At 40.8% G+C, this 26,819-nt stretch overlaps 1 protein-coding gene across 16 annotated transcripts in view; it reads left to right on the top strand.

Moving 5' to 3' along the window:
* Nucleotides 1-26,819, top strand: part of ARHGAP10 (Rho GTPase activating protein 10) — a 390,783-nt gene that overhangs the window by 241,310 nt on the left and 122,654 nt on the right. For all 16 annotated transcript variants that reach the window (XM_055550841.1, XM_055550840.1, XM_055550839.1 and 13 more), the window contains 4 exons: nucleotides 529-616; nucleotides 10,118-10,176; nucleotides 21,742-21,847; nucleotides 23,213-23,372. In XM_055550841.1, the coding sequence (XP_055406816.1) occupies nucleotides 529-616; nucleotides 10,118-10,176; nucleotides 21,742-21,847; nucleotides 23,213-23,372 (413 nt within the window). The remainder of the gene's footprint in view (nucleotides 1-528; nucleotides 617-10,117; nucleotides 10,177-21,741; nucleotides 21,848-23,212; nucleotides 23,373-26,819) is intronic.

Genomic DNA, 26,819 nt, shown 5'->3' with positions numbered 1-26,819 from the left:
TGTGTGCAAACCTTAGACGTGTGGGACCAGACTTAGCTTCCTTCTTCTCCACTGAGTTGTTGATCTTCTCATAGTAATTTTAACATTAAGGGTGCTGTTTCCCCTGTCATAACACAGTGTGATAACAATAATGCCACCCGAAGCAAGTTCAGATATGTAGGCACTTCGTATGTCACATGCTATAAGCCATGGCTGCTGAGTAGCATCTTATAATAGTAGTAGTAATAGCGATCTATGCTTTGCAGTTGTGAATACTGAAATGCTTTTTTAAGATCTTCCATACTCCTAGCCCAACCCTTACCCTTTTACTTTGATCTCCACTACAGATTTTCTGAAGTGCTAGAAATGTCTGAGAATAGAACATGGCTTGTAATATGATAAGAAATTGTATGTAATGTTTTTTATAGGAAACCGCAGAACTCAATATTTGTGGTTTGGCTGTTTAAGAATCGAAGCATTGTCAGGCAGTCAAGAGGGCCTCTGAATGGTCAGGTTTTAATATTTGTTTCTTCCTTGCTTGCTCACTAGATGTGAAGACCTGCAACGAGGTAGACCTGGAGAATTCCGTCGATTGGGAAGTGAAGACAATAACAAGTGCCCTGAAACAGTATTTGAGGTGAGCTTCTCTTGGTAGCAGGGGGAAGAGCAGACTGTGTCTAACACACAGCCAATGTTGACTCTGCATGTGCAACTCAAAAGTGAAAGTTTATATGCAAGTATAAACTATGAGGTACCTAATGTGATGCTCCAGGAAATGTGGTCCATACTGAACATCAGCTGACAGATCAATTTCAACTGAAGAGAATTGGAAGAGACTTGGGTTTTGAAATGCGGATGTGAGTTTTCGGAATTAAATGCTCTGAAACAGTGAGGAAGAAGGCTATTTATTAACATTCATTGAATCTTTTCTTTGTGTTGTAGGCTAAAGTGAAGATATCTTAATTTAAATGTAAACCCTGTGAAGTTAAACACTTATGATAATGACACAAAGATACAAAGCTATTTGAAAAGACGTTTAATTGATGAGGTGTTTTTTAAAGATGAACTTTGAGTTTCACATATTTGCTATAGAGTGCAAAGAAGGTTCAACATTTCTATGAGCATTCACCTTCCTTGAAAAAATAAAGGAACTGAATGATCACAAAGCTGGAGGTTAGAGGAAGGACAAGTACTTGGAGCAAAGGAATGGGAAATAGCCGCAGCTGCAGCCCCTCGGCTGTGGGTCTGCTGGGGACTTTGATTTTTGTCTGGCAGTCAAATGGCACTGCCTCCCCAGCACGAGTTCTTTTTAACCAACACACAGGATTATTTTTCAGGGAAATGCTATTTGGGTTCCAACAGCACGTTAAAGTCAACTGATAGTACGTATTTTATATTTAAAAAATTTCAAACATATAGGCTTGAAGATGAATATAATGACTTCTCATCGTCCCAGTATCGTGCTTCTTCAGTTTTCAACATCCGACACTTCTTGTTTCATCAGTCTCCCTACTGCCACGTTTTAGAGATAATACTTTAGAGATTTTCTAAACCATCATATTGCTGCACTCATAAATATTTGAGTGTATCTCAGAAAAGATAAGGACTTTAAAAAAGGGGCCAAATAGAAAAGACAAAATGTATCATGCTTGTGCGCTCAAGTCATGTCCAACTCTTTGCAACCCCTTGGACTGTAGCCCGCCAGGCTCCTCTGTCCGTGGGATTCTCCAGGTAAGCATACTGGAGTGGGTTGCCATTTCCTCCTCCAGGGAGTTCCAGTAATTCCCCAAGTGCTGGGACAACGAGAGGGCCTCCCCTGCCCCCAGGTGTCCAAAATGTCTCACGTTGGGTGAGAAGCTGACCGATGTGGTGACTCGGTATAGTGCGTTGTATGTGGGAATCTTGTCATTTTTATTACTGCTTCCCCAGCGTTAACAGTAATAAAACAATAGTTAAGGGGTTTCCGAGGTGGTCTAGTGGTGAAGAATCCGCCTTCCGATGCGGGCCAATCTCTGGATTCAATCTCTGGTCAGGGAGCTAGGATCCCACATGCTGCAGGGCATCCAAGCCCATGAATGGTGATTACTGAGCCCGTGTGCCACCGGAAATAGCCCACGAGCCACAAGGAAGACCTAGAGCAGCCAAAATTAAAAAAAAAAAACCTAAAAAAAACCAATACTTAATTATTTTTTTTATGCCGCATAGCTTGGCTAGACATACAGCAATGATGTAAGTAGCATGAAGATATTTAGATACAAATTCATTTTTATTGGAAATGAAACACTCTCTATGGGACTTCTAAGCGATCTCATCCCCCACCCCCTTTTCTTTTCTTTTTGGAACCCTTTAACTTTCATTCTCTGACAGATAAACAGTTTCCTTTATCCCTCCTTCCTCCTTGATCCCGTTTTGAAGCAAAACCAGAGCTTTGCGTTTTGATTGCGTCGTCTTTTTCTTTATTTAGTCTGTGGTGTAATTCGTTTTATTTTTCTTCTTTGAGTATAGGGGATGAAGGGGAGAGAGAGGAAGCCAGAGAACAGCTTTTCTTCACTAGTGCTTTTCAGGTTTAGTTCCACTGTCTCCAGTTGTCGGTGTGTGTGTGTGTGTTGCAGCATTGTACATTGTATGTAAGATAAATAGTGGCTGGAGGGGCCTGGTGGAAGGATGAGACTGGTGTTAAAGGGGACAGACCTGTAAAGGGTGGTAAACAGGCCACAGAGATGTAATGCACAGTATAACGACTGTAGACAACAACAGTGGACTATAATTAGGTGATGTGATAAATACTGCTAAATCAGTTATCACATCACAATATATGAATTATCAAAATAACACACTGTACACCTTCCACTTATCTAATGTTCTAAGTGAAATTTATTCAGTAAAAAATTAAATGTAGGGGGAGCATAGTCTGTAAATATATTTTTGCATCTGTTTTGCAAAGCAGTTTTATTGAAGTGTAATTGATGTACAATAAACTGCATATATTCGTAGAATATCTTTTGACAAGTTTGATGTGCATGTACATCTGTGATGCCGTCAGCAAAGTCTGGATGGTGAACCTGCCATCAGGGGTTCCTCAAACCCCTTTGAATTCCCTCTCTCTGACTCTTTTCTTCTCATTCCCTCATCCCTGGGCAAACCACTTGGCTTGTTTTCTGTCACTATACATTAATTGACATTTCCTGTAATTTCATATAAATGGAGTCATACAGCATATACTTTAAAAAATCTGGGTTCTTGGACTTCCCTGGTGGTCCAGAGGGTAAGACGAGGCTCTTCCAACGCAGGGGGCACTGGTTCCATCCCTGGTCAGGGTTCTGGGATCCCACATGCTGCATGGCCAAAAAAGTAAAAAAAAAAATCTGGGTTCTTTCACTTGGTATAATTTGAGATTCACCTATGTTGTAGCAAGCACCAATTGCTAACTGGTGTTGCTTTTTATGGATATACCACAAATTTCTTCTTTTATCCATTTACCTGTCAATAGATACTTGCATTATTTGTTGCTTTTGGCTGTTAGAAATAAAGCTGCTAAACACCTTTGTGTATAAATCTTTTGAGTGAACTTAGGCTTCCCAGGTGGCGCCAGTGGTAAAGGATCCTCCTGCCAGTGCAGGGGATACAAGAAACTGGTGTTTGATCCCTGGGTGGGAAGATCTCCTGGAGAAGGAAATGGCAATTCAGTTCAATATTCTTGCCTGGAAAATTCCAGGCACAGAGGAGCCTGGCAGGCTACAGTCCATGGGGTCACAAAGAACCAGACACAACTGAGCACCGAGGCTTTCATTTCTCTTGCGTGAATCCTAAGAGTATAGTGCCTGGGTCTTATGACAGGTATATATTTAACTTTTGGGGAAACGGACAAGCTTCTTTCCAGAGTGGCTATGTTTTTTTTACATTCCCACTTATGATATACAAAAGTCCCATTTCCTTTATATCCTTGCCAGATCTTGTTATTTTGGATACAGATCCTTAGATATCTGCTTTGCAAATGTTTTCTTCCAACCTTTGTGGCTTGTCTTTTTATTCCCTTCAAAGTGTCCTTCAAAGAGCGTTTAAAACTTTTGATGATGTTGCATTTATTTATTAGTTGCTATGGACTGTACTTTTGCCTAATGCAAAGTCACAAAGATTTTGTTTTCTTCCAGGAGTTTTATAGTTTTAAGTTTTACACGTAGGTCTATGATCTATTTTAAGTTAGTTGTTTTATAAGATACAGAGTATGGATCTGAGTTCACTTTTGAATGTGGATATCCAGTTGCTTCAGTACCATTTGTGGGAAAAACTATCCTTTCTCCTCTAAATTGTCTATTGAGATGAACTTACAGTTTTTCTTCTTTAGTTTGCTAGAGTGGTGGTGGTGGTTGTGAGTTGCATTAATTTTATTTTAATATTAAGGCAGTTACGTTTCTGTGATGGGCTTTCTTGGTGGTTCAGTGGTAAAGAATCTTGCCTGCCGATGCAGGAAATGTGGGTTCAATCCCTGGGTTGGGAAGATCCCCTGAAGGAGGAAACGGCAACCCATTCCAGTATTCTTGCCAGGAAAATCCCACGGATGGTGGAATCTGGCAGGCCACAGTCCATGGGGTCACAGAGGAGTCGGGCATGACTTAGCGACTAAAAAACCAATAATTTCTGTGATAAACCCAACTTAGTCATGATGTATTATCCTTTTATTTATCTTACTGAATTCCAGTTGTTAACACTTTATGTAGAATAGTTGCATCTACATTCATGAGTAATATCAGTAATATCTATAGTCTTTTTGTCTTTAATTTTGGTATTAATACTAAGGTAAATGCTGATATCAAGGAATGACTTAGAAAGTATTCCCTCTTATACTTTCTGGAAGGATTTACATAGAATTGGTAGTATTTCTTCTTTAATTGTTTGGTAGAATTTATCAGTGAGTCGTCTGGGTCTAGAGTTTTCTTACTGGCATGATGTTTACAAATTCATTTTCTCTAACAGATGTGGGATAGCTGTTTCTTAGAGTAAGTACTTCTTATGGAGTGAGCTTTGATAGTTTATGTCTGTTAAGACATTTGTCCATTTCATCTAAACTGTTGAATTTGTGGGCATGAATAGTTTCATAATATTTTATTTTCTTTAGAGCCAGCAGTGATTCTTCAGTCACCTCTGTTACTTGTGACTGGTGATTTGTGTTTTCTGTCTTTTATTTCCTAATTATTATGGCTAGGCTTCCCAGGTGGCGCTAGTGGTAAAGAACCCATCTGCCGGTGCAGGAGATGTAAGAACCCTGGGTTCGATCCCTGGGTGGGGAAGATCCCATGGAGAAGGAAATGGCAACCCACTCCAGTATTCTTGCGTAGAGAATCCCATGGACAGAGGAGCTGGCAGGCTGTAGTCCATGGGGTCACAAAAGAATTGGACACAACTGAGTACTGAGCAGCCGCAGACTTACCAACTTTATGGATTATTTAGAACCGGTTTTTGTATTCACTTATTTTCTCTGTTGTGTTTTGTTTTCTGTTTGATTGACTTCTGCTCTGATCTTTGTTTCTGTTTTTCTGCTTATTTTCAGTTTAATTTACTTTTTTTTTTTTTTTTTGGCTGTTCAGGGTAGAAAGTTTAAGACGTTTTTCTAACGTAAGTACTTAGTGGTATAAAATTTCCCCCAAATACTGTTTTACCAATATCCCTTAAATTCTGATACGTCTTATTTTCATTTTAATTCACAGTACTTCCTAGTTTTCCTTTCTTTGAGGTTTTCTAGATATCTCTGTTCAGATCAGATCAGATCAGTCATTCAGTTGTGTCCGACTCTTTGCGACCCCATGAATCGCAGCACGCCAGGCCTCCCTGTCCAACACCAACTCCTGGAGTTCACTCAGACTCACGTCCATTGAGTCAGTGATGCCATCCAGCCATCTCATCCTCTGTCGTCCCCTTCTCCTCCTGCCCCCAATCCCTCCCAGCATCACAGTCTTTTCCAATGAGTCAACTCTTTGCATGAGGTGGCCAAAGTACTGGAGTTTCAGCTTTAGCATCATTCCTTCCAAAGAAATCCCAGGGCTGATCTCCTTCAGAATGGACTGGTTGGATCTCCTTGCAGTCCAAGGGACTCTCAAGAGTCTTCTCCAACACCACAGTTCAAAAGCATCAATTCTTCAGCGCTCAGCCTTCTTCACAGTCCAACTCTCACATCCATACATGACCACAGGAAAAACCATAGCCTTGACTAGACAGACTATTGGCAAAGTAATGTCTCTGCTTTTGAATATGCTATCTAGATTGGTCATAACTTTCCTTCCAAGGAGTAAGTGTCTTTTAATTTCATGGCTGCAGTCACCATCTGCAGTGATTTTGGAGCCCAGAAAAATAAAAATAAATGCAGACTTAAATTGAAGAAAGTAGGGAAAATCACTAGACCATTCAGGTATGACCTAAATCAAATCCCTTATGATTATACAGTGGAAGTGAGAAATAGATTTAAGGGCCTAGATCTGATAGATAGAGTGCCTGATGAACTATGGAATGAGGTTCGTGACATTGTACAGGAGACAGGGATCAGAAAAGAAATGCAAAAAAGCAAAATGGCTGTCTGGGGAGGCCTTACAAATAGCTATGAAAAGAAGAGAAGTGAAAAGCAAAGGAGAAAAGGAAAGATATAAACATCTGAACGTAGAGTTACAAAGAGTAGCAAGAAGAGATAAGAAAGCCTTCTTCAGCGATCAATGCAAAGAAATAGAGGAAAACAACAGAATGGGAAAGACTAGAGATCTTTTCAAGAAAATCAGAGATACCAAAGGAACATTTCATCAAAGATGGGCTCAATAAAGGACAGAAATGGTATGGACCTAACAGAAGCAGAAGATATTAAGAAGAGATGGCAAGAATACACAGAAGAACTGTACAAAAAAGATCTTCATGACCCAGATAATCACGATGGTGTACTGACCTAAAGCCAGACATCCTGGAATGTGAAGTCAAGTGGGCCTTAGAAAACATCACTACGAACAAAGCTAGTGGAGGTGATGGAATTCCAGTTGAGCTATTCCAAATCCTGAAAGATGATGCTGTGAAAGTGCTGCACTCAATGAGCCAGCAAATTTGGAAAACTCAGCAGTGGCCACAGGACTGGAAAAGATATCTCTGTTACTGATTGCCGGGGTCCAGCCCCTGCTGATCCAGGGTATTCGAAGCGGGGATGGCATCCGTGAGGATCAGGATACAATAGCTTCAATTAGATATTAATTAGAGATGTAAAGAGTAATAGAATGAGGATAGCTCAATAGGAAAATTCAGTGGAGAAAAGAGGCTGAGTAGCTTGGTTTGCACGGGAGACCAATAAAACTTCAAGACAAGAAGTTTGCACCACTTACGTAGGCCACAGGTGTCCTTCTGTTCTCCCGAAGGAGAGGAGACACTGAGGCCTCCCCCGTCGGATCTTAGAAGCCCAGGCATAATTAGTAAGCATGGCGGGTTCTGCGCTCCAGATGAAGACTCAGCCAGAGTTTGAGAGAGAGAGTGACATGGGGAGACCAGTATTTCGAGAAACTGATCCCAATTCTTATTTTCCATGGTCTTCTTTTATACACTGAGATGTTATGCAAAAGTCACGCGGGGTCAGCAGTCCTGACTTTTATCAAAGTCAGGTGCTTCATACAAATGTATACAGAGGTCTTAGGGGTGTTACATCATCTTCTGGCCAGGGGGCCTGCTGACAATTTATGACCCTCTCCTTGTGACAGAGGTCAGTCAACCAGGACACTTATTTTTCCAGGGGTGATTATTCTTAAAACAGACGCCACCCAAATAAAGTTACATTCCTATAGGGTGAGGGTGTAGTGGGTTTTAGTTAAGGAAAGAATTTACTTAGCCTAAGGTCCAACATGATTAATATCAAAGGTTAATACTTATTTCTTCTATATATTCATTAATGTGTATAAGGGCAGGGGATGTGGAGACTTAGCGTAAACATTGGCTCAACAAATGAAAAACCCTTCACCAATACAATTTCTAATCAGCCCACTATACTTACACTAATAGTTTTCTAACTTCTCTAAAGAACCTGTTTTAGAAGGTTTAAAGCATCTCGTGCCTCTAACGGTTGGGAGGCTGTGAGCAATCACACGTGGCTGGACAAGCCTGTCAGGCAGGCTAGAGAACCTTCAGAGGAGTTTGTAGGTTGAAACACTCCTGTCACACCCAGGAATTATTATTAACTGGAGCTCTAAGTTAACTCCTCCAAAAGAGGTGGTGGGGGACAGCCCCCCGTAAAGTCAGAGGTGTAGGTGACAGCACAAAGTTGTAAAGTAGGCAGGCTCTGGTTATGGGGGTAGATGGTCGAGGATTTCCAGGGGGACTCCTGAGGCTCGATCCCACCTTTGCGTATGTCGAGCCTCCTTCCTCATGACCTTTGCCACGGGCGGAGTGCCTCCCACCGGCTCCCCGCAACTGATGTCTAATTCAGTTTTTAATTGTAAACAGAAATACCCTGTATAAATTGAACCCTTTAAATTTATTGAGATTTGTTTCATGGTCCAGGATATCTTTATCATGATGAGTCCTCCATATGCACTAGGAAAGAATGTGTTTTCTGTTGATTTTGGATACAGTGTCATTTAGGTGACAGGAATACCAATTAGGTGGGCTTCCCTTGCAGCTTAGCTGGTAAAGAATCTGCCTGCAATGCAGAAGACCTGGGTTTGATCCCTGGGTTGGGAAGATCCCCTAGAGAAGGGAAAGGCTACCCTACTCCAGTATACTGGCCTAGAGAATTCCATGGACTGTGTAGTCCATGGGATTGCAAAGAGTTGGACACGACTGAGCGACTCACTTTCGCTTTGATACCAATTAGGTACATTGATGGTTGGTAGCTTTGGTCAAATCTGTATCCTAATTGATTTTGTCTGCTTGTTATTTATTATCTTATTTTTGCCTACTTGTTTTTATCAGTTACTGAAACAGAGAGATGTTTAAATCTCTGGTCACATTTGTGGACTTGTCTTTTTCCTCCTTGTGGTTCCATCAGTTTTTGCTTCATGGATTTTGAAGATCCTGTTATTAGACCCATTAACATTTATGATTATTGCAAATTCCCTGGCAGTCCATTAGGATTCTGTGCTTTCATTGCCGAGACTGAGGGCAGGGATTGAACCCTAAGAACCTGCAAGTCATGGGGGCACAGCCAAAATAAATTAATAAATTTAAAAAACTCATTTAGGATTGTTTAAAAAATTAGGATTGTTATGTCTTCTTGATGAATTGACCTCTTTGTCAGTGTGAAATGACCTTCTTTATCCCTGGCATTTTGAATGTGATTTGAATGTGTTTTAAATTTTTTTTCTGTGTGTATATATGTCTTTAATTTTTTAAAAAACATTTGAAGAAGAATTTCTGGGCTTCATGATCTAAGTGTTTTAAGAAGTTTTTATCTTTTATGTTGCCAGATTGCCCTCCAGAAAGCGAGTGCAGATTGATAACTCATCTTAGTGTTCTTTAAGTGTTTATAGAGTTTGAAGATCTGGTCTTTTAAAGTTTAAGATACATATAAATGTTGGTTGAACTAACATTCTGTTGACCACAGTATGAAATCTACTATTTATGTAATCTGCTTTGTAGAAAATTAAAATGATTTTTTTAAAGTTGTTCTCAATTTTATTTTATGTCTTTGTTTCATAGGCATATATCAAAATTAAACATTATATTTTTATAAGAGATGTAAGAGGAGGGGGCTTGATTTCTTTAAGTTTGTTTAATCTTCTCCATATAGTTTTTGTGGCATCTTCAATGAATGCCCTAGGGTGATTGCCAATATTATGTTTATATTTGGTTGGATAAAATGTTTGACCTTAAATAAATTAGTCTGTGGAAGGAAGTTTTATATATGAAATCAGATGTTTATAAAGGTACTTTCCTACATTAAATGTGAAATACTATGTGCTTAGATCCGATAGGGATTTGTGACTGCTTGAGCTTTTGATAATGCCTGGTGCAGATAACACTTAATAAAGGAATCCATTTGAATGATGTATCTTTTTTGATATGTAAAATATTTCTTGGAGAGTTTTGCACATAAAGAAATGCATGACATATTGAATATCCTTTTTATAAAAAGTGCAAAGAGAGTTGACCTGTTTGGTAATTCTGAGCTGTCTTTTCCATGTAGGAGTCTTCCAGAGCCGCTGATGACCTATGAGTTACATGGAGATTTCATTGTTCCAGCCAGTAAGTATTGTGTCGAGGTGATAGAAGCAGTTCTGTGGTTAACTGTGTATACGCTAAAATTTCCACTAAATGGAAACTGAATTTTGATTTAAATCTCCCTAATTTAATTTCCATTTAAATTTCCACTAAATCTCATTTCCACTAAAATGAGAGATTTGTTTTTGTTATAATCTGTATTAAAAATGGAAATCACTTTAGGAGGTGTTTGACATTTCCCCCCCTTTTAGAAGATGAAAAAAGGAACAATTAATACATGCATTCATACATTCACAGATGTTTATTTATTGCCTACCGTGCACTGGTCCCTGGTAGATAATGAATATATTGAGCTGTGAAAGGATTTCTGCTCCCAGGAGTGAATTCTGTAGCAAATATTGGGGTTCACACACTTCTCCCTAAACCATAATATGTATAATAATGTCATGAGCACAATGTGATGGGAACACAGACATATTTAACTTGCAGAAGGTTGGGGAGATTAGCAGATTTGGAGAGATTAGCAGGTTGGAAATGACTTCACATAGAAAGATATTTAGATGGAAACTGCAGGCAGAAGGAATATTGTGAGCTCATGCCAGAAACCCACACAATATTTGGTAGAGAGTGAATTCTGTGTGATAAAACGTTAAATGAAAAAGGCTTATAGTTGGTAGAATTTTAATTTGTGATTACATTTTTTTGTGAGTCATAACTCATTTCTTGTTTTCTTTCTATTATACACTCAATTATACTGTGTTATACACACTCAATTTTTATATTTGACACATGGTGTTTAATCATCATAGTCCTCCTAAATATTCTGGTGTTAGGTATTTAATAGTTAAGGAAAGCAAGGTTGGGATATGTTAAGTACCTTGCCAGGTTATAGAGATCTTTATTTAAAATTCAAAACCCCAGTTCTATTGGCTGAAACCTGCAGTATTGGTTTTCACAGGTGCACTGACGGTAGCTGTAATTGTATTTTCATTTCCGTTTATTTTTTTCCCTTGGATGTATTCCATAGTTTAATCTGTTGAAAACCTTAGAGCAATCCCTTTGGGTCCCATGTTACTGCTGCCCAAACATTGCTTTAAATGTTATCTCCTTGTGAGGTCCCTGCTCCAGCCAGCATGAAGGTTCCTGGGAGGTCGCAGAAAGAAGTAATGGGTCAACCCAGTTAGATTCTACATATAAAACAGGCGTTTGCAAAAATATGGTTCTATTCACTTGTTTTCACATGGAAGAGGATTTTTTTAAAAAAGGGAATCAGTATGATCAAGGAAGTAGGGGAAAGTTTTCTTGGCAAAAACTCAAGCAAATGCTTAGTTGTTTTGAATTCTTGCCTGTGGCATTTCTGGCAAACCGGGGAAAGAGAATTAAACTCTCGTTGGAGGACAATTGTTTCATGTTGTTTGCCTCCGAGACTGGAAAAAGCAGAAGAGTGCCAGTTTTAATCTAAAATCCTTTGAGAATTGGAGAAAGATAAAGTGATTATGGGATAAAGGTTTCAGTTACCATAAGTTAGTATCGTTATCGCGCCTTGTAACTGAAGCCAGTATGTTTGAAATTCTAACATCACTGTATTTTTACCAGATGTAGAGGTGGGAGCTCACAAGTGGTTGCTAAGTCCTAGGAGGTGAGTTTCAAGAGTTGTTGAGGCTGTCCTTTCACACTGTGGAGGAAGGGATTGTATAAGTACAAAAGGTAGCGTCACCTTCTAGACCAGAGCCTTATTTTTGGCTTCCGGACTTTGTGAGGATCCCACACAGCGGGCTCTCAGTTCCTGACCAGTAATCGAACCCGTACCCTCTGCTGTGGAAGCTCAAAGTCCTAACCACTGGACTGCCAGAAAAATCCTTCCCTTCATTTTTTTTCCTTGTCAGTTTCTTTCCTGTAGAGGTCTGTTGAGAACCTGTGAGTTCATTTCTGGAGTATATAATACAAATAAAAATTTCTCTCTCTGTTGTCATCACAGAAAAGAATTTTTTTCTTCTTCATTCTTAAAAAAACAAAAAACAAACAAAAAACCCCCTACTGATCCATGTTGAATGCATCAAGAAATTAAAAAAAATTTTTTTTTCTTAGTAAAATTAAGAGCATTTCAGCTGATGGAGTTTACTTAAAATTGCTAAAGAAACTGGAAACCATCTGTGTAGGAAAATCACTCCTGTGTGTCTCCTGCACACACACAATACTTCACTTCTGGTCACCAAATGTGTGGGTTTCCCCCCATACCAACCAATTCTGTGATGCCAGCTGAGCGGCCTGCAGTTAGATTCAGTTCTGATTCTGTCTACCTGGAGCTGACCTCTGATCCCACAACTTAAGGACTTGGTCCTACAAGACTGCCTTCCCATTAAGATACCAGTCCCAAGTCCCAGGTTATTCCTGGTACTTTTGACTGACCAGCTAGGAGTTCACTTTCTCATAACCCCCGTCCTGGACATGAGAATTTGTTAGAGTAGTTCATAGAACTTGTGGAAATGCAAGTGTCCATTTATTTACCAGCTTATGGTAATGCATTGTATAAAAGATATGATGAAGGATGCAGATACATGGTCAGGCTCATAGGGCAAAGTCCAGATGTCTCCCGAGTAGGAGTGTTAGACCCATGAAGCTGGGATGTGCCACCCTCCTGGCATTTAGATACGTTCATTCACTTGGAAGCTGTCTCTCTATACCCTGTGCTAGAGGCACTTTGTATGAAGTCTTCATCCTGAAGGCATGATGGATTATTAACTCCATTTCTTGGCCCTCTCCAGAGAATGGTGGATGGACCTGAAAATTCAAGCTTCTTTCTACCCGCCACGTAGAAGCCCACCAAAAGGCACCTCATTAAAACAAAAGGCATTCTGATCACCCCCAGGTTCAGAGGGACTTGGGAGCTTGGTGTTAGATGTTCTCATCACTCAGGAAATTGCAGCGCTCCTAGGAGTTCTGTGTCAGGAACTAGAAATATTAGAACATAAGACTCTCTGAGCACTCCCCAAAGACAAGGGTTTTAGGAGCTCAGCATCAGGAACTATATCAGGAACTCACAGGCACAGAGACCAATATATGTATATTTCTTACTACTTCATACCATCCATCTTATGAGAGAATATAATGGGATTTTAGTATAGGAATTTGTAAGGTGAAAATACAGTTGGTTTGGTCCTGCTGGAATCAGAAGCTTACCCAGCTGGGGGAGACTGGTAGGCATTTACCTGGATCTGTTACTGCACATGGGGTGTATTTCCTTTGAGAATGTAGTCCTCAGTGTGTGTCTCAGCCTTTCAGGCTCACAGTCTTTGATAGATCATATTAGTAAGAATTGGACCCAGGCTTCAGGGTTGTACTCATGCTAAACTTCATTTGAGAATGAAAACTGAAGCCTGGATGCCTAACACGGCATTACTCTAAAACTTCCCGTCTCCCAAATCAGAAATTTTTCTTCTTTAGTCTGTGTTCTTCAGTTCAGTATGTGTTCTTCCTGTAGTCAAGTTACCTGGGAAGCAAAATCATAAATCACAAAAGTTCTGTAGTCATTTGTAATGAAAAGGAAACGATTACAGGAAAGGCACGAGTGTCTGCCTAGCTAGATTGTTCTGTCCTTGTTTCTTGTAGGGGAAACAAGACAAAGTCATGTTGTCTTGGTGAAGAGGGACTCAGAAATCTGGAAATTAAAGAAATTGGATGCTTAATGACATCAAGCTATCTGAGCCTGATGTATTCAATATCTGGTAGATAGGGTCTCTCCCAGAAGAACTGGATTCCTTGATGTCTGTTAATTGAAGACCTTTGTCCCGTGGAAAGTACTTGAATGGTTACTGCTAATGGTTTCCTAAAGTTACAGTATAATTGATTTATGACATTTAAATATTGAATTTAAGTTTATCTGTCTGTGTATCTTCGATAAGCCCCAGTAAGCTACGTTCGTATCTTTTCCAGTCTCTGTTAGTTGGCACAGCAACGTAAGCAGATTGACATTAAGTGTTGCAGATGCTGATTTGTAGTTCCACAATTTAAAATGCTTTTGCTATTACAGTAAACTCCTGTCCCTGGCAAGTGGCAGGAATTTGGTGTTAGGGTGAATTCAGTATCTTAGATTTTTTAAAAAGTTATGTCTTGCATTCTTTGTCAGTTTATATTAGTTAAAATATAATGAAATGCACATGGCATAGGCAGCTAAGGACAATTTATCTTAGAAAACTCCTTTTGAGTACCTGAAAGTTATTATTATGTTGTAGCCGCATGAAAATGCCCATTAATATAAAGCTTTGATTAATATAAAAATGGAACAAAACGGAGAAAAAGTAGTTTCACTTTAAAAACTTTGTATCCACAAAATCTTCTTTTTTGGAAGAAGGAAAATCAAACTCAGGAAAAAAATGTGTGTGTGACTTCAAATGAGATGGGTGTGAGCTGGTAGGAGAGGGACTCAGGAAAGGTCATGGAAGGTTTTGATTCTGTTTTTCAAAACTGATTATAGTACTTTTAGAAATGAAGAACCTTATCCTTAGAAGGCAGGAAAACTCTTTTCCTATCTTGTATTTCTGAAGAAGTGATAAATCAAAAATATTAAAATTAGATTTTCTTTGAAGAAGATGATTATTGACAAGATACACACATGAATTAGAAGTAGCACAGAGTTTTCAAAAATTTTTAGTTTTTGAAAGTATGAAATTCTTATTGCAGGCAAACTTCCTTTCTTTCCCTGGGAATTTTTTTTACTGTTTTTGAGCGTCCCTGCTTTAATTTCATTTTTAAAATCAAAGCTGTGAATTGAAAAATGCTATTATATTTTTATTGCTTTCATTTCCTTCCAGCTTTGATGTAGTAAGGTGTTATCTTGGTTTTAACTCCAGACTAGAAACTTGATTATAATTTATCACCTAACTCTTTAGAGAGTTGTACTTTTACTTTTGATGACAAATGTAGTCTGTATCTAAGAGTCTTTTATTATTTAATAGTATTTGATTAATACTCCTTTATCCTTTATCATGTGCCTTTTCATTTCTTAGCCTTTTTTCCTTCCTCTTGCTTTATCAACAACATGTCCTGTGTTTTAAAATCTCATTCTTCTTCTCAAACAGTACTACCGAAAGTGTCAAATGGAACAAACTCAACTTTACAAACATTGGAAGCAACCTAAATGTTCATAAAATTATGGTTATGCAGTCCATTTAATGACCAAGAGATGTCTGTTATATATTAAAGGAAACAGAGTATTTGAATATCTCATTGAGAAAAAGAAGGAAGAATCTGAAAGGATTAAATTTAAACGTTACTAACACAGCCACTGTGGAGAACAGTATGGAGGGACCTAAAAAAATCTAAAACTAGTTACATATGGTCCTGCAATCCCACTCTTGGGCATATAGCTGGAAACGGTGAAAACTCTCACTCAGAAACTTGTATGTACACCAGTGTTCATAGTGGTATTATTTACTATAGCCAGGACGTGGAAGCAGCCTAAATGTTCATCAAGAGATGAATGGATAAAAATGTGATTTTTGTGTATACACACACGATGGAGTATTAGCCATGGAAAGAATGACATAATGCCATTAGTAGTGACATGGATGAACCTAGAGATTATCATACTAAGTGAAGTAAATCAGACAAAGACAAATACCATATGATATCACTTCTACGTGGAATCTAAAAAAAAAATGATACAAATGAACTTATTTACAAAATAGAAATAGACTCACAGACATAGAAAACAAATTTATGGTTACCCAAGGGGAAAAGGGGTAAGGTGGGATAAATTAGGATTTTGGGAGCAACATATACACACTTGTTGTTGTTTAGTCAGTAAGTTGTGTCTGACTCTTTTGTGACCCCGTGGACTGTAGCCTGCTGTCCATGGGATTCTCCAGGCAATAATACAGGAGTGTGTTGCCATTTCCTTCTCCAGGGGATACTCCCCCCGAGGGATAGATCCCGAGTCTCCTGCATCGGCAGGAGGATTCTTTCCCACTGAGCCACCAGGGAAGCCCATTTACACACTGCTATATATAAAATAGATTAACAACGAGGACCTACTGTATAGCACAGGGAACTATATTTAGCATCTTGTAATGACCTAAAATGAAAAAGTTTTAAAAATTAAGATTTTATCTTAGGGTGAGATAAGTTTTATGAGTGGCTTGGACTTTTCTTTGAAACATAATAGAAATGTGCACAAATAATCAGTGTGCAGTTAATGATTTTCGGTGAAGTGGAGATAGCTGTGCAGTTAGCCCTCAGGTCATGAAACCGAACATCGAGGAATTTCCTGGTTAGGACTCTGCCTTCACCACCGAGGTGAGACAGCCGCCCCCGGTTACTATCCCCCCTCCCCCATGCTCCTGACTTCTGACATCGTGGGTGAGGTTGCTGCGTTTGACCTGTATGTGAATGGAATCATACAGGACACACTGACGTGTCTGGCTTAAGTTCATCTAACAAGATGTCTTCCTGTGGAGGGAAGCGGCACGTCACTCTCACGGCAGTGCAGCACCCCATTGTGTGAATATACCGTCATCCACCTTTCTGGGCTTGATGCATACTTGAGTTGCCTCAATTTTGGACTGTTACCTAAAGTGCTGCTGCCAAGAACATTCCAGTGTGTGTCCTTTAGTGAGTGGTCCTATGGCATGTTGGGATCATCGGGAATATGTGTGTTCAAGATCGGTGGATTTTGCCTAACCGTCCTCCAAATTGGTTGTACATTCAGTTATTCCCACCTAGTTAATGCATGACAGTTCCATGTGCTTCATGTCCTTGTCAAAGCTTATTATTCACTTAGAGCCATCCTGATAGGTGTATAGGAGTTTTTATTGTGGTTTTAATTTCTATTTTCCTGATAACTAATGAGGTTTGGTGCTTTTGTTAAATGACCCATACATGTATGGGTCATTTAACTGTCGTCTTTCTTATATTTTTGCTCTACGCTTTCCCATTTTTCTTTTGGGTTGTCTCTCTCTCTTTTGATTGTAGGAATTCTATGTACTCTGATTGCATGTTCTTTTTAAACTATATGTATTTCCAATTTTTAGTGATTTTTTTTTTTTACTGAATTTTTACTTTATCTGTTTTCTAAAATTTTAGCAGAACAGACTTTTTTTTTTTAACAGTGATAAGGCGGTGAAACTGTTATTTTGAAAAAGCATATTCCCTAAGTCAAGCAGAGAAAGACAAATACTGCATGATCTCACTTATTTGTGAACTTAAAAACAAACAAAAAACCTTCAAGTTCACAGACACTGGGATCGGATGAGTAGTTGACAGAGGTGGGAGGCAATGGGGTGGGGAAAATGGGTGAACAGGGGTAAGTGGTACAGACGTCCAGTTGTAACATAAACGAGTCTTGAGGATGTAATGTACAGCTTGATGGCTATAGGTGATAACACTGTATTGTATGTTTTTAAGAGAGTAGATCTTAGAAGTTCTCATCACCAGGAAAAAAATCTGTAACTATTTGTGGTGACAGATGTTAACTTGTTACGGTGATCATTTTTCATTTTGCAGTGTATCCAAATATTGAATTACAGTGTTGTACACCTGAAACTAATATAATGTTACATGCCAATTATTAAAAAGTTAAAAAAAATAAAAAAACACACTAAATTCCCCTTTCTTAATCGGCTTTGCCTTTCTTTTCCCGTCTCTGTCCTTTCTCCCACCACCCTCCTGCCCTGCCTTTTTTTCCTTTTTGGCTGAGCCTTTTGGCATACGGCACTTCTCCGACCACGGATCAATCTCGTGCCCCCTGCAGTGGAAACGCAGAGTCTTAACCACTGGAGCACCAGGGAAATCCTCTCCTATTTTGAAGAGCTGGTTGAAACCCCACCCTCCCTGTCCCCTTCAGCACCTCACTCTTTAACCTCCTGCTTCTGTTAGGTAGACTTTGCCATATCTGGGGCTGCTCCTTTGTGTTTCGATTCCCCAGTCTCTCCTTAACTCCCGATGATATGATGGTACGAGCTACCCAGTCTTCACAGGTTTCTTCTCATCTGACTGTCTGACGACACAGCCTCCCTGGTCTTCTGGTCTCTTCCTCCTCCTGTGTTTTGCTTGGCTCCCTGTTGGCCTCTCCCCTGTAGGTCTTTGGAGCTCTTTTCCCTACCATGTCCTTTGTTGGCCTCTGGAGTAGTTGGGCAGCATTGGGCATGTGCCAGAGGTCACACGCTTTGGAGAGTGTGGCTAGTCTTCGGCTCTAAAGCATCTTCCCCTTTACAGATACCTGTTAAGAGTGCCAGCCCTTGAATGTCACTTTCTCCATCACTCACCATTGTCTTCCTCCTCAAACATGCTTTGCCTCCTGGGTTCCTGTCTGTCCATAGAACTAACTCTACTGCCAGATAACCCAGCCGAGAAACGTCTTCATCTCTGCCTCTTCCTTTGACTTACAGCCAAGCTGAGGCTAGATCCTGTGAATTCTGCCTCTTCTGTAATAGCTCTCACATTAGAGGAACACAGACCGCAACAGTAACACAGATGACATCAGTAATGTTTGCTAACAGTTTGAGTGCCTCTCTCTGCCAGCCACTGGGGCTCAGTGCTTGACACTGGTCACCTCACTGAATCTGAGTGGCCTGCTTAGATAGTGCTGTTCACGTCATTTTGCAGGTGAGGAAACAGGCCTAGAGAGCTTAGGCAACTTGCCTAAGGCCACTTTGCTGTTAGTTGGGAGAAGTGATTCTACTGTCTTAACTGCAGACTACACTTCTTTGCTCTGTTTTCTTATTTGTAGTTCAACCCCTTTCCAGACTTCCCTGGTGGTTCAGATGGTAAAGAATCTGCCTGTAATGTGGGAGACCCAGGTTCGATCCTTAGATCAGGAAGATCCCCCGGTGGAGGAAATGGCAACCCACTCCAGTGTTCTTGCCTGGAGAATCCCATGGACAGAGGAGCCTGGCGGGCTATAGTCCGTGGGGTTACAAAGAGCTGGACACAACTGAGTGACTAACACAACTGTTTTCCCCATCTGCCTGCCCCTTCCTGCCTCGCTACTTCTTGCCCAGATAGCATTTCCCTCTTAATTTGTTCTTTTCCCAATTCAAATTCATCCTCCAAAAATTTCAGGTGTATCTTCCCCTCTGCTCATATTCTTTCTTGCTTTACTTTCAGTGACTAATTTAGAAGGCATCAGTAAAGACAGTTCTTTCTTAAAAAAATTTTTATTAGAGTGTAGTTGATTCACAGTGATGTGTTAGTTTCATGTGTACAGCAAAGTGAATCAGTTACACACATACATACACACACATGTATATATATATATATTTACTCTTCATTAGATTCTAGCTCATATAGGCCATTACAGAGTATTAAGTAGAGTTCCCTGTGCTACAGAGTAGGTTCTTATTAGTTAACTGATTTGTGTATAGTGTGTATATGTCAATCCCAGCCTCCAATTTATCCTCCCTGTTACCTTTGATAACTACTCATTTGTTTTCTACATCTGTCACTCAATTTTTGTTTTGTAAATAAGTTCATTTGTACCGCTTTTAAAAAAGATTCTGCGTATAAGCAATATATATTTGTCTGACTTCACTCAGTGTGACCATCTCTGGGTCCATCTGTGTCACTGCCGGTGGCCTTATTTTGTTCTTATGGTTGAGTAATATTGGTCTTTACAGACCAAAGTTCTGTTCTGACCACCTTTCTATGAGTTGAAGCTGCCTTCTGTGAGGAGGCTGTGTACTTTCTCACACTGTTTGCCGAATGCAGAATGTACCCCTCACCTCCCAGTTCCGCCTGTCCCTGAAACCTTTCCTGTTTTTCAAGCCCCTGCTTCAGTGCTCTCCCTTATGTGAAGCCTTCCTGCGCGTCCCTGCCAGCTCTCTGTGAACTTGCACAGCACTTTGCAACCTTCCTTCCTGATGTGGTAACCTGAGCAGCTAATTCTCGTTAGCCACTTCTTTGACACCTCTGAAAACTCAAGCATAATTTTCGATATTAAGTGGTTTTTTTTTTTTTTTTTTTTTTTTGATGCGTTCCATGATTTTCCATCAACACAATAAAAGGAATTTGGGCACATTGTTCATAAGAGCCATGGATCATAAGACCAAAGTCTAAGGCATTAAGGGACTATATTTGTTCCCTTAAGCTGCTATGACAAAGAACCACAAACTGAATGGCTTATAACAGGAGAAGTTTATTCTCTTACAGTTCAAGAGGTGAGGTCCCAAATCAAGGCGTCAGCAGGGCCTGCTCCCTTGGAAGACTCTAGGGTAGGGTCCTTCGTTGCCTCCTCCACCTTCTGACGTTTCCTGGCAGTTCTTGGGGACCCTTGGCTTGTAGCTTCATCACTCCATTGACACATGGAGTCTCTCCTGGGTCTGCCTTCACAGTGGTCGTCGTCCCCCGTGCTTTTGTTTTCTTATAAGGGCAGCAGTCATATTGGAATTGGGGCTTCCCTGGTGGCTCAGCCGGTAAAGAACCTGCCTGCTAGTGCAGGAGACGCAAGAGACCCGGGTTCAATCCCTGGGTTGGGAAGATTCCTTGGAGAAGGAGATGGCAACGAGCTCCAGTATTCTTGCCTGGAAAATTCCACGGACAGAGGAGCCTGGTGGGCAGCACCACATTTCTCCACTGTTGTCTCATCTTCACTAATGACATCTTCAGTGACCTGTTCTAAATAAGCACTGAGTCAGGCACAGCGTGTGATCCCAATGTTTTGACATCTGGGGCCTGACTGACCCTGGGGAGACTGTCCTTTCCAGGGCTAACCAATTCTTAGAGATATTTAACCTTTGCACACTTTCCATGTGCAAACTAACCAATCCAGAGCCCACGTTGCCTCCCTGACCCCATCTTTCAGGTTCTAACATTCCAGGCCAACATTCTCCTGCCTTAGTCACTCCAGGACCAGGTGCCAGATAATCAGGAAGAGTCTTTATATCCCTGAGCCTGTTGAAAGATTTGGACCAACCAATCCTAAGCCTGCTTCCCCTGCCTTGTTCCTTCAGAAAGAGAGCACAGAAAAGCATCTTGCCCTCACCTCCTGACCGCCCCTGGTGCTTCACCACATGGCCCTGCCTGGCATTGCATTTCCCCTTATTTCTAGGGATCTGTGAGGATCAGCTTCTTCCTTCATGACAGTTTTCATGTCTGTGTGTCTTACCACACCTGATGAAAATGAGATGGTACATTTAAAAACATTCACATTCTGTGATAACGGGAGTTAGAATTTCAGCACATCATTTTGGGGGATAAAATTTAATGCATCAAAGGAAAGAAGCCACTTGGTGAGATTTTATTTGCATTCCTCTGTGAGGTGGTGACCCATGACTAGAGTCAACAGGTAAGTGAGGAGCAGACTTGAGGAGCAGCGTGCCAGAGTGAGAAGCCGTGGTGCCTTTCTGTTCTTAAATCCAGCAGGGGGAAAGGCGTTATTTGCCGCTGCACTGAAATTACATCATAGGGGAGGCATAGACGATTCATAATAGGGAGAAAGATGGATTTTCTTTTCCTTTGAACGGTGGCAAAATGCGTGTAAATTCTGTGCTTGAAGATTTAATGGATGAGCTGTTGCAATTGTTTGTTTTCAGGCCTATATTTCATTATGAATTCTCTGCTAACTTCTCTGTTTTTCTTTCTTTTTTTTTTTTAAAGAGAGCGGCAGCCCGGAATCTCGTGTTAATGCCATCCATTTCTTGGTACACAAACTGCCAGAAAAAAATAAAGAAATGTTGGATATTTTGGTGAAACACTTAACTAAGTAAGCCTCTTTTTCTTCTTGACTTGCTTTATTTTGCTCTGGGTGCCATGTCGTGGTGTGGGTCTGTAAGGCTTTGAACTGGGGATGCGGACCCAATACCAGGGCCACACCTGCAAGGGCAGGCTGGACGCTTGCCTCGCTGTGTGTGTTTTGGACAAGAGTGATGAAATGTGATGCTCATGAAGTCCTATAATTATTTGCTTAGCTTCACTCCCAGCAACTCAGGGTTTGATTAGAAGTAAGAAAAGAGAATCTTAAACATTTCCCTACACACTGATTCTGGCCATGTGATTATAAGTCTGTTAGCAAATTTAGCTTGGTTTCACACCTTCCTAACTCTGAGTCTGCATGGATATATCCTTGAAGTTTGTTTAATCCAGTAATAGGCAGTTATTTCATTCAATCCATTCCATTTTTTTTTTCACTTCGTCTTTATAAAGTAAGCAAAATCTAATAATTCAGTGGGGAAATTAGCTCTTTCTTCATATATAAATGACTCCTAGTCACTGTAAGTGTAGAATTTTAGAGGTGAGAGGAAGCTGAGGAACACTGTGTTTTATAACCTGTATTTCACACACACACAAAAGAAACTGAAGGTGGGAAAATATTGTGTGCTTCCAGGGGTTCTACTGCCGTAGAGCCATTCATTCATGAGCCTTCTGAGGTGTTGGTTGAGCACATAGTTGAACAAGATAAAGTCCCTGTCTTCGTGAAGTACCTTCTTTCTAGGAGGGAAAAGATAATGAACAGACTACAAATAAAAATCATGTCAGGTGGTAAGTGGTAAAAAGGCTCAGTAAGAGTGAGGGATAAAGAATATGTATTGGGTTTGGGACTATAAAGAGTTGTGATGGAGGGTCTTTTCGAGGATAAGACCTTTGAGTGGAGACTTGAATTGGGTGGCAGGGCTGCTGAGAACAGTCGCCCAGGTTGTTGGCTGCACAGTGGAGTATGGGTGTTCTGACCAAGCTCTGTGTGCTCGTGACGATGCTTCTTACAAAGGTGCCAAGTGGTCTGGGAGTCTCTGGAAACAAGTGTATAACGACCAGGGGAAAGAAGGAGTGTTCTTAGCAGAAAGGAACAGACAGTAAATGAAGGCCTTCAGGGACACAGGCTTAGCATAGACATAGAATTATTAAGAATGGTGCTGTGGTTAAACAGAGCATCAAAGAAAAGGAAGGAAGTGGGAAGGCAGGTAGGGTCCCCACCTGTGATGCCCTGCCAGGCGTGGCTCTTACAGTGGCGGACACTGAGGCCAGTTGAGTCTGGCTTCTTGCCTGTAGGGAAAGGCAGAGTTGCAGACATCCCACGGCCACTGCCCCTTCTTTTAACCAGAGACCTTTCTACCCCCTTTCATCTTATTAGTGTTTCAAATCACTCCAAGCAGAACCTCATGACCGTGGCAAATTTAGGAGTGGTGTTTGGACCAACTCTCATGAGGCCGCAGGAAGAGACTGTTGCTGCCCTCATGGATTTGAAGTTTCAGAACATCGTTGTGGAAATTTTAATTGAAAACCATGAAAAGGTAAAAGTGCCTTTTTTCTCCTTTCCTTAGGGTAATTCCTGTTGGGGGCTTATTTCCATGTGAGGTACGCCTGTCCTCTTAGTTTTTTGTGTAATGATTTTATTATCATGATGGCAAGCCTGGTTCTGAGAAGTCCTCACGGAGTTTGTGTCTTTGGTGGAGTTCTATAAATCTGAAGCTTTCCTAGGCTTCTGCTATTCCACTGGTTTAAGGAAGCATCATTTATTCCAGATGTTGTAGACTGTTTCTTGCGGCCTTGGTCCTCGCCTTGGATTTCTCACGCAGATTCTGTTTTCTGTAACACAGGGAAAACATGTGTTGTTGGTCCGTTTCACACTCTCCCCAGAAAACCACACACAACTGCCCCCTCTCCTCACAGCTATGCCAACAATTTCAGGAGATCCACATGCATTCTTGAACCTGGGACCTCCAGGTTGAGAATCTCTGGCTTAAAATGAATAATGTCTTGCGTAACATATCCTATTGTTTGTTTGTGTTCAGAGGAATACATGAGTTTTCAGAATAAATGGACTCTTTCAAGATCTTTTAGGATTTTTTTCCTCCTCTTCTGTTCATATAGAGCAGGACCTAACTTTCCTCATTCTTCTTTTTTTTTTTTTTAATAATTTTTATTGAGGTATAATTGCCTTACAGTGTTGTGTTATTTTCTACCCTACAGCATAATGACCCAGCTGTAGAGGAGATACACATATGTATACAGACATGCAGCTGTGCAGTAGATACGCATACATATGTATACAGACATACAGCTGTGCAGCAGATATGCACATACATATGTCCCCTCTTTTTTGGTGTTCTTTCCCATTTGGGTCGCCACAGAGCACTGTGCAGAGTGTCTGAACTGCACAGTGTGCTCTCACTACTTACGTACTTTATTCATCCTGTCAGTAGTGTATATATGTCAGTCCCAATCTGCCAGTTCACCCCATCCCTCTTCCCCACTTGGTTTCCATAAGTTTGTTCTCTCCATCTGTGTCTCTATGTTTGTTTTGCAAATACATTTCATCTATACCATTTTTCTAGATTCTACATATATGTGTCAATATATGATACTTGTTTTTCTCTTTCTGACTTACTTCACTCTGTATCACAGGCTGTAGGTCCACCCGTGTCTCTACAAATGATCCAATTTCGTTCCATTTTATGGCTGAGTAATATTCCATTGTATATACGTACATCTTCTTTATCCATTCCTCATTGATAGACACTTAGATTGCTTCCGTGTCTGACTATTGTAGACAGTGCTGCAGGGAACATTAGGCTGCTTAGGTGTTTTTTGAGTTATGGTTTTCTTACTTCTAAGACAGGGAATTGGAAAACAGTTAAGATGATTGGTCAACAACTTTAATTGCTTACTAAATTTTCTAAAACATTGGGATTGCGTTATATGGTAAGCATGTATTAGGTGCTGGGAGGTGAAGACAAGCATTACAACCCCTGATGGAAAGTACGTCAGCATCTGGGGGGTTGGAGTCGTGTTTTGGGAACTGTATCCCACAGCTCACATCCCTAACATCTGGTGCAAGCGTGCTTACTTTTCTAGTTGTTACCCGTTTCTCTCTTCTAGATCTCTGAGGACAGAGATCTTTTTGCACATTTAGAATAAATCCTGGTACTCCTTAGGCACTCTGATAATATTTATTTGGTGAATTAATGGATTCAGTAAAATATATGGAGGTCAAAGAAGTGGGAAGGAGACAGAGAGAGGTGTAGTCCCTTTGGCAAAGTGTGGGGAGAATGTTCCTTGGATTCTTGTTGTGTCTTCTGCTGGCTGGAGCAATTCTAGCTTACGAGAATATCACTTCCCACTGAAAAGTGAGGCTTGAAACCTAGTTAGAGATTCACTTTATGAGGTGGCAAAAGCAGCTTGCTTATGGGTGTCAGACATTGGTGGGTTTTTTGTTTTGTTTTGTTTTGTTTTTCAGCAGCTAGTGGTGCATTGGTGGGTTTTTTTGGTTGTTTTGTTTTGTTTTGTTTTTCGGCAGCTAGTGGTGCATTTATGCCTCCTTTTATGGTCCCGTCAAACAGTCATTAAACCTTGTTAGCGTGTACAGTGAGCTATCCAGTAAGACAGCTTCATGGCACAATGGCTACTACTCGTTTTGTGGAAAAGAAATAATTAGACTCTAAGCTTCAAGAAAGTGTTTAGGAGCACAGCTGTCATAAGGTTAAATCCCAATTAGAGAACTTTTATTCAATTTAGTTGTGAAAATACCGACTCTGGGTCTTGCTCTGGGATAAAAGGCTCCCCCCACCTAATGCTGCAGCTCCCATTTTGTTCTCTTATTTGGTGCTGGGGAGATAAGTACCTGATTCTGTTCTTCTGGGGAGTAGTGAGGGCTACTTTCAGCCTGTTAACAAATCTTACAGGAGCTTCCAAGCGGCATTGTCGAGCCAATTACAATAGTTACCGCAGATGGGACTGGACCATGCGCGGAGCTGGAGTTTTATAGAATTAAGTGGAGGGCTTCTGGTCTGTGCTCTCCCCTTTGCTGTGGCCAAGCTAGGTGGTGCTGTGAATGCACAGCCGATACTCCCTGAAGTCCTGAGGTCTCCTACCAAGAGCAGATGAGATACTGAGTTTCAGATTGTTCCCTGAATGTGTGGGCTCATGTTTGGGGCACCCTAAGGGTTGCATGGGGTGGGGAGGTTCAGTTCAGTTCAGTCGCTCAGTCGTGTCTGACTCTTTGCTACCCCACGAACCGCAGCACGCCAGGCCTCCCTGTCCATCATCAGCTCCCGGAGTCCACCCAAACCCATGTCCATCGAGTCGGTTATGCCATCCAACCATCTCATCCTCTGTCTTCCCCTTTTCCTCCTGCCCTCAATCTTTCCCAGCATCGGGGTCTTTTCAACTGAGTTAGCTCTTTGCATCAGGTGGCCAAAGTATTGGATTTTCAGCTTAAACATCAGTCCTTCCAATGAACACCCAGGACTGATCTCCTTTAGGATGGACTGGTTGGATCGCCTTGCAGTCCAAGGGCGGTTAGCTTGGATTAATGAACATTTTTGAGAGCTTAATTTCTCTATTCTCTCTTTTTCCCCCCTTCAATTTCATCTTTGTGCACTTTTTTTTTTGAAGATTTTTTTTAATGTGTACCATTTTTTAAAAAGTCTTTATTGAATTTGTTAAGATATTTTGTTTTATGTTTTGTTTTTTGGGCCCTGAGGCATGTGGGATCTTGTCTCCTTCACCAGGGATTGAACTGCAGCCCCACATTGAAATCACGGAGTCCTAACCACTGGACCACCTGGGACGTCCCACCCTTGTCCACTTTCACTCTCACTCCCAGCTTTTCGTTTCTGTTCGGGCTTCACGTAAGAGTCTGTGCTCAGCTATGAGGAAGGCTATTTCTGCCGACAAGGGTGGTTTTGTGGAAACACTTCTGTGGACGTCTGGCCCCACCTGAGCCATACGTTTCCTTG

Source organism: Bubalus kerabau, chromosome 16 (assembly GCF_029407905.1).
Source record: "Bubalus kerabau isolate K-KA32 ecotype Philippines breed swamp buffalo chromosome 16, PCC_UOA_SB_1v2, whole genome shotgun sequence".
Lineage (NCBI taxonomy): Eukaryota > Metazoa > Chordata > Mammalia > Artiodactyla > Bovidae > Bubalus > Bubalus kerabau.
The sequence above is the reverse complement of the archived record's forward strand: the minus strand, read 5'-3'. Positions and strand labels throughout refer to the sequence as shown.